The 11,970-nt window shown below is 40.5% G+C and overlaps 1 protein-coding gene across 10 annotated transcripts; it reads left to right on the plus strand.

The window, feature by feature from the left end:
• Positions 1 to 332: 332 nt before the first annotated feature.
• Positions 333 to 10,381, plus strand: fbrs (fibrosin). 10 transcript variants are annotated; one of them, XM_027137593.2, is made up of 19 exons: positions 333 to 800; positions 1,954 to 2,546; positions 2,819 to 3,001; positions 3,242 to 3,274; positions 3,412 to 3,441; positions 3,541 to 3,589; positions 4,196 to 4,538; positions 4,752 to 4,948; positions 5,090 to 5,382; positions 5,483 to 5,527; positions 5,600 to 5,695; positions 5,981 to 6,064; positions 6,196 to 6,234; positions 6,336 to 6,407; positions 6,543 to 6,705; positions 7,100 to 7,180; positions 7,427 to 7,510; positions 7,620 to 7,833; positions 7,956 to 10,381. In XM_027137593.2, exons 2-19 carry the CDS (start codon positions 2,250 to 2,252, stop codon positions 9,490 to 9,492), a joined length of 3,840 nt encoding a protein of 1,279 aa, XP_026993394.1. In that variant the 5' UTR covers positions 333 to 800; positions 1,954 to 2,249; the 3' UTR covers positions 9,493 to 10,381. The 10 variants fall into 10 exon arrangements, with proteins under 10 accessions (XP_026993394.1, XP_026993397.1, XP_026993396.1 ...); XM_027137596.2 differs by having other exon boundaries at positions 5,996 to 6,064; XM_027137595.2 differs by having other exon boundaries at positions 5,612 to 5,695.
• The last annotated feature ends 1,589 nt before the right edge of the window (positions 10,382 to 11,970 follow it).

Here is an 11,970-nt window from a genome sequence, read left to right on the forward strand (position 1 = left end):
TTATGCAATAAAAAAAAGAAGAAAAAAATAAAAAAATCCTTACTGCTTTAACTATAGTGTCCACTGAACAAATGAACACAAAGTATTATAATGTTTGCACAAAAACCTTCTAATGTAACAAATGAGTTAAAAATAAAACCTTATAATATTTATATTAATGATTTATACAGTCTGTTATCCGTGTCTACAATCATACGATACGGACAGTGAAATGACACAATGAACATTTGATGTTTTTCAGGTTTAAGTTATAGAGTAGGTTTGTTTGAGAGCTGAACAATTTTGTAGTCGGTGTTGTGTTACACCAGCTTTCCTCTTGTACCGATAGGCGGCAGTGCCGCTTTACCGTGAGTTAAACACGACTGTCCGTGAATCATAGAGGAAAAAAAAATCGACTGAAGCACACAATGCAGTTTCACTGTAGCGTTATCCACCCAGGATTCACGTTATTGCCAGCTTCTCAAATACCATGAAAATACAGCTATCTATTTATCTGATTTTGACGATCGGGATTTCTTACAACGTTTTATTAGTTCCTTTAGAGACCGCACTCGAGAGATAATATTTATTTCAACTGCGCAAACGGAGAGATAATTGAACTTTCCCGGACTGAGTAGATTAGACAGTGGGCCGCGGGAGGAGGAGGCTGGCCTGCGTTACGAGCTCTGACGCTGAAGCTGCATGTCCTCGTAAATTGAGCCCGTGGCTTCTGGGCCTACACCGCTGTCGTCTAATGGAGACGGGACCAACCGAGCAGAAGCTTGAAGAGAACGATCACACGCATCGGCACCTTTTGAGTGGTGGGTTATATCCGTCACATTAATACTAATGCAAACAAAACGAGCGAGGTTTTGTTTATCTTTAATACATAGTAAACAATCACGCAAACAGAAGCGATTTTCAACCAGTGTCTCAGACTGAGAATTCAACCTTTCTCTTTTGCTCGTCAAAAGGAACGCTAGCATAGTTAGCTTAGCTAAGGTTAGTTTAGTATGGCTTATATTTGTAACCGGTTAAACAGGTCTACTATACTTCGATGCTTAGAATCTGTTCGTGTTAGGTGAATTCGTTAATGTTATAGGTCACCTGGTCACCGTAAGCCTGTCATCGATGCTTAGGCAAGTGTGTAGTATAAATGTAGCTGGTTAGCAAACAACTTAAGCTAGCGTAATGGGATAGCGCAGTTAGCAAATAGCTAAATTGTATCGACCTGCTATCCAGCTGTTTCAGTCACTTTGTCTGAAAGATTCACAAATGTTTGGATATTGATGTGAATGTTTTTCCACATATTGGATCCCGCGTAATAAATTTGTTTACACAGAAAATCCTCAATAGGGACAAGAAGCAAGCTAGCAATATGTTAATTGCCTTGCCGTCATTTTTGTAGGTAGCTAGCTTAGCTTACTAGGCCAGTTAGCACACTAACTAACTAACTAACCATCACCATTTACGCAACTAACTAGTTTATTTAGGCAGCTGGTTTATTTAATCGTTGTTCTTTAACGCTTTTATTCAGTTTTGATCGAAGACTGAACTTATCCGCTTTTAAAATACCGCTTATAAATTGCACCAAAATATAGTTTGTTTGTTTATCCTGAACTTTAGCTGTCAGTTTTATGATAGACAGCTAAATAACACGGTTAAGCATCTTTCCGATTTAGTTATCTCGTACCATAGTGCTTAAGACTTTATAGCTGCTACCGAATTCTATTAGAAACCACGAATATTTGGATGTTGAAGGTATAAAAAAGTTTATATTTTGTTTTTGTTTGTTTTTTATATTCCGTTGCCCACTTTCGTAGCTGTACGTTTGTTTTGTTTACCATTTTCTCTTATTGGGATCTGATTGTTTTATCTGATATGTATTTTTCTGTATATCTTGACATTGTGTTATTTTTCTGTCAATGTTTAAGGATTAAAATTCAGATTAATTTTTTTATATTTTTCCCCCAGATGAAACTTACAATGTCTTGACACAAAGACAGTAACGTGGAAGGAAATAGCCTGAAGTAAACAACAGTCCGTTTTTATGGAAAATACATCCTCTGTCAATCCTCATCAGACAGCAGTGTGCTGATGGCATGCATTCGTCAATGGCCACAAAGCTGTAAGCAGACACACTAACTCCACTTTAACCTGGGGTACCTACTTTGGTCCAGGAGGTGTTGGTTTCCCTCAGTAAAAGTAAGGTCCCTCTGTGGACCAAGGTTTTAGTGCCTTTGTAAGTACTGTGTGGGGATTGGTTCGACATGGATGGGCCGAGTCGAAGTGGAGGGTTGAGGCAGAGCCGCCGCTCCCGTTCTCAACGTGATAGAGAGCGTCGCAGGAGGAGAGCAGACCTTGGAGCTTCGTCACCTTCCTCCGGCTCAGAGCAAGAACGTTGCAGAGACACCCTCCTTGGTGTTAGTGGTGGAGAATGTCGGCCCGTCTTTCCTGGTGCCAGGCACCGGCCTCCACGTCGGAGGAAACGGGAATCTGTGTCTTGTGAGGAAGACATCATTGATGGATTTGCCATTGCCAGCTTTATAAGTTTGGAGGCTTTGGAGGTATGTGTGATCAATAGTCCATTTCCAAGCAACAATTATTCGGTAGATGTAGTAAAGTGGGATGTAGTAATTTGATCTGTTTAGTCTGGTTATGCAATTTGTCCTCTTGGTGATCTGTTTGCTTTGCTATTGGCTTTGGGGGTGAGGCTCCTCCGAGTAAATTGGACAATAGTGATTCTTGCAGATAATTAATTCACACAATATATAGGTTGGGGCATTTTTAGTAATGGTATAACTCTAATGGTATAATTTTTGCATGTGCATTATAAAAGATGGATTGTTCTCTGAAGCCGCCAGAGCGTGCTGGGATGTTGATGGGGAGAGGGAGCAAAAGGAAGAGAGGCCTGGATGAGAATGGAGGGCCACTCACAGAACCAGAGGATGGAGCTCCTGCTACTTACACCACCAGTAGCTGGTTCAAACGTAGAAATGAGAAGAAAAAGAGGGAGGCCAAGGTGAGATATGATATCTGTATTTCATTTGATGTTTAGAATCAGCATGTATTGTGGTCTCGTTCCTTATTTGCTTTTCTCTTGGCCATTGCTGCCAAACTATGACTTTTTATGATTTGTCAGATAATGTATGTCATGGTTTAATTTTTTTTAAACTATTATTTATTTATTTATTTATTTATTTATTTATTTATTTATTTAAATAAATGTTTTATCTGCAGCCATTATTTCTTTGTGTTACAGGTGTCAGGAAACTTCATGGAGACAGGATACATTGTAAGAGTGTTTCTTTATAGATTTTGTAAACATTCTTTGAATTAAGAATGCACATTGTGTGTATAGATGTGTTTAAACATGGCCATACTTAATGCTTAACATAGCATTTTATTGTTTTTTCCCTTTTTTTTTATCAGTGTGATGCTGAGAGTGAGTCTGGGGATAAGGTGAGCAATTCGTACATGTATTGATAATTTGACTGCATTACCTCATTTTAATGAATGACACTTAATGTTTTTTTGTTGTTGTTGTTGTTTTCTCTTCAGGCTTCTGACAATGATATGGAGCCTACATTCATTGTTAGCACTAGAGAAGGTGATTATCTTGCACTGGTCTTTATGGTACAGATGACATGGGTATCTCTCTTAAGCACTAGTTGGCTAATATTGAAATAGATAACAGTACAGTCTTTTTTGGGGGGTGGGGTGGTGAGAGAGACTACTTGAATATTTATAATCCATAAAGTTTAGCAGTCATTTTCCAGTGACTATCATTTCTAATGCATATGCAAACAAATGCAAAATTGGATGGTGCTACGTAAATACTCCACCTTTGCAATAGGATGTGTTCCTTCTGGAAAAACCAGCAGCAACTACCAGCAAACCATTTACTAGTAACACACCACTTTCAGAAATCTTCTGGATATCTAATGGTTTTTAAGAATTGTAATTTGCGATTACTACATAACCTGGAATCCAACATTTTTTAGGGATTGTAGTTATAAAACTGGTGTGTTATATTGTTAGTGTTGTATAATATTGTTGTTACATAATAATTTAACAAAACTATTGTTTTGGACTATATAGGTGCATTAACCTGCATAGAAACTGTCTCCAAAGTTTTATTACTGCCATGATGCAGGTATCACTTGATGGTAGAGAGAAGCTTATGTTTTCAATTAATTTTCTCCCTTTCCTGCAGTGTCCTCCAACCCAGTAAGTATGGCCTCTGCTGTGAGCAATGGCTGTGCCCTGTTACCTTCAAACAGTGGGCCACCTCGTCTGTCAGTGACTCCCCGAGTCTCTGGCCTGGAACGTAGTCAGGAGAGGAGTCGGGAGCTGCCATACCCTGAAGCCACCTCTACCTCAGCCTCATTTCTGTTGCCCCGTTCTCCAGCCTCTGTCTCCACCTCACTGGCTGAGCAAAATGGAAATGCCGCACCACACCATCGCCATGATTGCAGCCCCCCACAACATAAAACGAAAACATTTCTTCCCTTCCCTCACCGTACACCTAATGTCTATGCCATGGGCATCAACAACAGGTCAGTGAAGTTCAGTGCCAAGCTCAAAGTTTACTGTAATAAAATAAAATGGAATATAGTTAGCTAATTAAATACTCATTTTACCCACTTAACTTGTAAGACAATATATTTCCTTTCAGAAGTACCTGCAGTGTTTACGAATCAATAATTTTCTCTTAACTTTGTTACGCACTCAATAATAATGTTATGCTGTTTATAATTTTGTAAAATCAGGAGCGGTACCTCAGTTAAGACTCCATCTTCATCCACTCCTTCATCAATTCGACCGCCAACTCCTTCCACTAGTGTGCCTGCAGGCCGAGGCCCATCTGGGCCTTCATCACGCCCAAGCCCTGGTGCACTCTTCACTCCTCCACCTGGTCTCCCTCCACCTCCTCCTCTTCTGCAGGTGTCCCCTCGCTCTTCAGCAGGTACATTTCAATCCACTTTTTTGCCCACAGCTACTTGTTTCACTCTAGTAACTCCAATACTCTTCAAAAGTGAATTCCATACTGTTTAATTTTTTTTCTCTTGCACGGATAATTAAATAGTTTGTTCTCTGATGCACATAGATCCAGAACTGCTTCGTCAGGAGCTGAACTCACACTTCCTGGCTGCTCAAAGCACAGAGCGGGAAGGCAGAGCCTCTGGAAGCAGTGCTGGAGTGAGTGCTAACTCCTCATCAGGCAGCGCCTCAGTGTCCTCCTCCAACTCTGGTGGCTCCAGCAGGCCAGGGCACCCTATCCCACCGATGGCCTATCAATTCCATCAGCACAACCATCAACATCAGCACACCCACACCCACCAACACTTTCTGCACCCACCTGCTGCAGCTCCTCCAATGGTGAGGAGGCCACAAGTGCCGGTGACTCAATTCAGTGTAGTGTTTGTTGAGAGAATTTTCTTCATCATATTTTGAGCAGTATCAATATATCATTACTAACTGATTGTATTTCTTTTTTTAGTTTGAGAAATTCCCAGGCAAGATTGATGGTCTCTTTCGACACCCGGTAAGTTTAATGCTTTTGACATGTACATGACCCCATTCATGCTATGGCTCTGACATTATATTTTCCTATAAGTTTTATCCTCAGTACCCACCACCTGTGCCTGGAATCCAGCCTGTACTTCCCCCAGCTGGACCATTTAGTTCCTTGCAAGGAGCCTTTCAACCCAAGGTATGGAATCTTACAACTACCTTTATATAAGATCAAATTCTATCTATATCTATATATCTAACTATATGTGTGTCTGTGCGTGTGTATATACACAAATAATCATGATCAACCCAAAAGAAACTAGATGCAATCTTCTGGCACAGATTAATTTTATGATTATGGTTTAAATAAATTTTCATTACACAATAACAAGATTAAAAACTATGTCCATTTTTTAGTTAAATGTAATGCATGCAGTTAGATGTATTGGTACTTGTAATGGTTTACAACGGTGTCTTGTGATAGCTTGTTGCCCTCCAGGGAACTGCTCCAGATATGCCTGCTCGCCTGGGAGTTGTGCCTCCCCACCTCCAACCTAAAGACCCCAGGGTATGGAGCCTGCAATTACGCATGATTGATTTATGTTTTTTTTTTTCCTTCGTATTTTATCACCACTATGTCTGTTGATCCGATTTGTAGTAAATTGATGTTGATGTTGAATGCTCATTTTGCTTCCTTAGATAACGGACCCATTTACACCATCATTAAAAGTCAGTAATGTAAGTCTGATTTCTCTGGACATCAAACATTTTATTTAATTTTTTTGCATCTAATATATTTTGATGGAAATAGCATTCACACTTACTTTTTACCACTGCAGAAACCTGGAAAGTGGTGTGCTATGCATGTGCGTGTAGCCTGGATGATTTTGAGGCATCAGGAGAAAGTTAAGGTTTGTTTGTTGTCCTTTTTTTTTTTCTTTTCTTCATTCTTTCTGTTTGTCTCCATAGTAGAAAATGTCTCTCAAGCATATTGGTATTGTGAGATTATCATGGTTTATAATAATTAATACTTTGGTCTCTTGTAGTTGATGCAGGCTGATCCTCAAAAGCTGGAATTACGTAACGACTTGCTGCCCCGACTCCCTGGCCCTGGTGGTATTGGAGGAATGGGCAGTCTAGGACCACTTGGAGGTCCTCTGCCTCCAACCCATGATCTCACTAGACCTGGCAGCCTCTTTGCAGCTACTAGTATGTAATTTATATATATATATATATATATATATATATATATATATATATATATATATATATATATATATATATATATATATATATATATATATATTATAGTTTTTTGTATACCTATGTATCTTAACAGAAACTATAACACTCTCACACAACGATTTATCTTATTTTACATTTGAGTTTATCACAAGTCTTAAGTAACTCAGGTACAGACAATTTTCTTGGCATTACACAATTGCTGTCTTGTATATACAAGCAGCTTGGATGCTATTTTTACAGAAGACATGGAGAGGATTTGACATCAGAGTTTTAAACACTGAATGAAATTAAAACACTCAATGGTACTCCATTAAAGGGTGTTATATAAATATTTGAGTTGACCCCTGTGTCTTCTCAGGTGGAGTCAATCCGTCCTCCACTTCCTTCATCCCTCCATCAACGCCCCACTCCTCTTTCCTCACCCCAGCAACACACCTGGGTAAGAGATTGGATGAGTGAGCTGATTATTAGCTTAACCATAGCCTAGCCTATTTTTCTAAAATTTTATAATATAGGAAAGGTAATCAATCTTTTAAAGTTGACGACTGGCATCAAACAAGTGGGTATAGAATAAATTTATCCTCCAAGGCAAGCGGGTCTTTTATTTTTTGCATAGCTTTCTGAAATGAGATGTTTTACTGAGAAAGGCATAATCAGTCCTGATGTGGGTTGTTGTGCGTTACAGATCCATATGGCCGTTCACCCCCTTTTCCACCATTGGGAGCACTGGGTGCTGGTGCTTTTGGGGGACTGGGTAGCCCCTCACTGGGTAAGTCAGAATATTATCTTGCTTAAGAAAACGTATGTTGTTTAAAGGCACTTTCAACATGACTGCAGGTGTTGACCCTTTTTCTGTGTGCTTTTTATTTTTTGTTTAGGTGCTAATTCAGTTTTTGGCCATAAGGCAGAATCCTCTGCAAGTGCAGTAGGAGGTTTGGGCAACCCACATGATCCGTGGGCTCGCTTACATGTTGCCCCTCCTTTCCCCTCTGGGCCCTCTTGGGCCAAAGGACTAGAAAAAAGGGAGGACCGAGATAGAGTGAAAGATATGGGAGGAAGAGAACTTCCTCAAATAAAAGATGAAAAAGACAGGTATGCCTATATCTATATAAATATGATCGTGGACATATATTTATTATATCGCTCTCTCTATATAAATGTGTGTGTGTATATGAAATTGTTTACATATTTTCTCTGTTTCTATCACCTTTCAGGGACAGTCTACTTTATGGTCGTCCTGTGCGAATGTCCCCTGGTGTACTTAAACACCGCAGCAGCACTCCCAGCTCTCACATGAATGGGCTAGGCCCCCTAGTTGCTTCTCAGTCTGATGGACAAAACAGGGAGCGTGATCGTGAAAGGGAAAGAGATCGAGAGTCAGACAAAAGACAACATTCATCCTCCAGGGTACCAGTATCAACCTCCTCAGCCCCAGACAGACCTCGTTCATCCACATCATCTGTTCTTGCAACCCCTCCTCCTAATGCCCCATCAGCATCCTCCCCTCTGGACTTGTTGGGTAGACAGGCACATGCTCTCAACTCAGAACCCTCACATCCATCCCAAAGAGAGAGCAGTGGTCCAGCCTCTTCTTCCTCCTCAGTCAGTTCACTTCCAGTCAAGAAGCCTGACCGGACAACGACTCCAGTTTCTAAGCCACCAACTAGTCTCCCTCCTGGGCTGCTTCATCCCCCAGTGAAAGTCAAGGAGGAGAGAAAGGAGGAGCCTGAGCCAGTGCCCATCTCCCTACCGCATCCATCTGTACCTCCTCATAGCTTTGAGCGGCCTAACAGTCGCCATACACACCATCCTTCAACTCCTTCCTCAACCCTTTCTTTGACTCCCACATCTGTAGTGCCTCTTCCTCCTCCTACCCCACACTCTACCCACCATCAGCTTCAACTTTTGGATCGCTCCCGGTTGGCTCTCGAGGCTTATCTTGGTGGAGCTGGAGGACCAGCTGGACTAGTTGTAGGAGGGCCGGCAGATCGATTTGCAGCCCATCCTCATACACCACCTCAAGGCCACACACAAGCTCCTCACAGCTTCCCTTGGGATCCCTGGAGGGAACACCACCAGCGTAGAGAGATGTTAGCCCAACGGTCCGATCCCCATCTTGCACTACGCACTGATCCGCACTTGTCACGTCTACTTCAGCATCAGCACGCCCGATACCTTGAGGCAGAGAGAGCAGCTGCTGTAGCAGCAGCAGTAGGGCCCCATCATTCGGTGGTACCTACTTCCACTTCAGCTTCATCCTCTGCCACTCGGCCAGAGTTTGGGTTGATGTCTCATCCTTTTGATCGGCCACATCAGGTAGGTGGCCCAGGAGGTGGTTTGCTGGATGAGGAACAGCGTGCTCAGATATTACGTGAGGACTTTGAAAGGGTGCGTTATTTTGGGATGCATGCACAATTTTCAACGCCTCACCTGCCCAGCCCATCTCATGCAGCCCACCTAGAACAGCTGCATGCAGGCTTGTTGTCTCACACTCCGCTCCATCCTCCAGGAGGCTCCGCACCTTCACATCACCCAAGCTTCTACTCTCGCTTGGGCCCACTGCATCCTCATTCTCATGTTCCCAATGGAATTCTCACCAAAGCACCCAGTCTAGTTGCATCCAGTCTAGTTGGGGCTCCCCCTCCACTTATTCCATCTGTGACAAGGTCATCCACTCCACCTCGCAGCTCCAGACTTGGAGCTGGAGATTTGGCCCTGTTCAGCTCGCATAAGGATGGAGAGTCCAGATAGTACTGGGCAAGGCTGGAGCAAGGGATCTTTTGCTCTTGAACTGCAAATCTAGAAGTAGAGGTTTAAGCAGGACATCCCAAGCCTGCAGAAGCTACAGTTATTATGAGTGTTGAAATGACCTGAGTGGAGAGACAGAGCAGCAGAAACAGTTCAGAGGGCTGCTCAGTATGTTTATCCACTGTGGTTATATTGGTGCAATTTAAGGTACTCTTTACTCTCCCCTTCCAGTGCTTTTCATTTATACTTTGAATTTTCGTAAAGAGGCCTGTGGATGTTCAGAGACTTAAGGCTGATATGTTCTGTAATATGAAATATACATTCAAGCCCTGCAGGGTTGTCTCCAGGTTGGTGGCTCCAGATGTGTATTCAAAGATTTAGTTTGCATTGTGCTGCATTGCGTGATGTATGTAATTCCCCATTTATGAACTCAAGGCAGTAAAAAAAAAGCCAGATATGGAGCTTGAGCTATGCCTATGAAGAAGTGGGAAATGGAGTCTAAGACAGCTTAATTAGTGCTTTTCTGTTTGTCTAGTGTGTGCTCTGTCTATAACTAGATCGAAGAAACAGCACTGTTGGAAAATGGACTTAAAGAAACACATCGTCTGCTTTCTGCTCTCAATGCATCTACAGCAAGACCGTGATCAGAGGCACAACTTCCATGAACGTTATAACGAACGTCTGCAGAATTATTTTATTTTAATCTTAAAAAAAAAATTATTAACTGTACATCTTGTTTGATATTTTAAATTTAAATGGAAAACAAACTTTCCCATTTTCCTACACTCTGACTCTACATGAGCTGGAACAGAATACAGTAGAATAGTGATATTCCTTTTGTAATTATTATTGTTAACATTAATTACCTTATATAATAAACATATTCACTGTTTGTTATAATGTCATTGTTTCAGGTCTCAGCAGTGGTACTCCCTTGTGAAAGCAAGACCCTCCCTTCCCTTAAACAAAAGGGCACAGTAACACTGCTTTAAAAAAAACTAGGGATAGCAAATGCCTGTGAAGAGAGTTTGTATTACTGACAAAACCTGTCCTCTTAGCTGTTAATTGATAAACATATTTATAAATTGAGAGATAATTGCGAGGAACTCTAGAAATCCCTATGTGGGCAAACATTTTCAGTTACATATGCATTTCATACAAGCATGGACGATCAACTAAATAAAAGGATGCTGCTTTTGTATGTGCAAACAGCAGGATTGAAGGGACTTTTAACTGGATAACAAGAAAATACTGGTTAATTATTTGAGCAAAACAGTTTTATACCTTTAAATATGTTCCCCTCAAAAAGAAAGCAAAAAAAATAATTATTAAACAAACATTGCTGTTTATTTACATGTGTGTTATGTATTGCTTCATTGTATGTAGTGCCCTGTATACAGATTTGAGTTTTGAATTTAAATAGAGAAATTGTTGCTACTTTCTGCAACTTTTCTGACTTGGCTGTCCACCAGGAATTCCTCTCAGTCCTGTTTTTGATTTGGAATTTTCTTATTTCATTGTTAATGGACAAACAGATACATCCTTACAGAGATAAACAACCATACAAACAGAATAGAGAAAAAGAAAAGAGAGATGTCAGGAGTATGAAGAGTAGAGTGTCGTGAGTTTTTTTTTTTTTTTTTTTTTTTTTTAAACACAATCCCAGAAAGATGCCAATATCAACCAAAAATCATTAGGCTTTTGATGTATGCAGGTAACCTTCTCAAGTGGAACTAATGTACAAGCCTGAGATCTCCACATTGTGAAAGAAGGTACCTGATATGATTATTAAAGTAATAATATACATTTCTTTGCCAGGTAACCCAGAAAACGATAGATGTTTTACTTGACAATCAAACACTGTGTAAACTCCAGTTTCAGCAGATACAATTCTAAGGACAAACTAAAGTGTAGTATTTTATATTTAAAAATAAATAAATAAATAAAGCTTGGGAGTTAGTTATACTCATGACCAAGATGATGATGATGACTATAAAGGGACATGGGCTCTCTGAATGAATGAATTAAAAACCTCTGCTACAGAGAACTGATTATCATTCGTGCTCCCGAAGCCCTAATTTACTAGAAGTTATGTCGTTAAGACCACAACCTAAATCTGAAGTGGTGTTATGTTGGGACACTGTCCATTAGGGATTGTGTCCAATTGTCTATGATTAAATTACGGAGTGATAACATATATTAAACAGAGATTTAAGATTCAAGACATGAATTCAAGTTCGGAAGATTTTCTCTAGTCTGACGCTCTTATGCAGTGATACTCTATAGTTGTCAGTGGCAGGTGAAAGGTTTGAAAAATAAAGACATAACGTTGAAATGGACCGTAATTATCTATAGATAGATAGATAGATAGATAGATAGATAGATAGATAGATACAACTTTATTGTCATTGCATAGTACAGGTACATGGCAAGGAATTTCAGTTTGGCATCTACCAGAAGTGCAAAGAATAGCAATTGTGC

The sequence above is a fragment of the Tachysurus fulvidraco genome, chromosome 8, assembly GCF_022655615.1.
Source record: "Tachysurus fulvidraco isolate hzauxx_2018 chromosome 8, HZAU_PFXX_2.0, whole genome shotgun sequence".
Classification (NCBI taxonomy): Eukaryota; Metazoa; Chordata; class Actinopteri; order Siluriformes; family Bagridae; genus Tachysurus; species Tachysurus fulvidraco.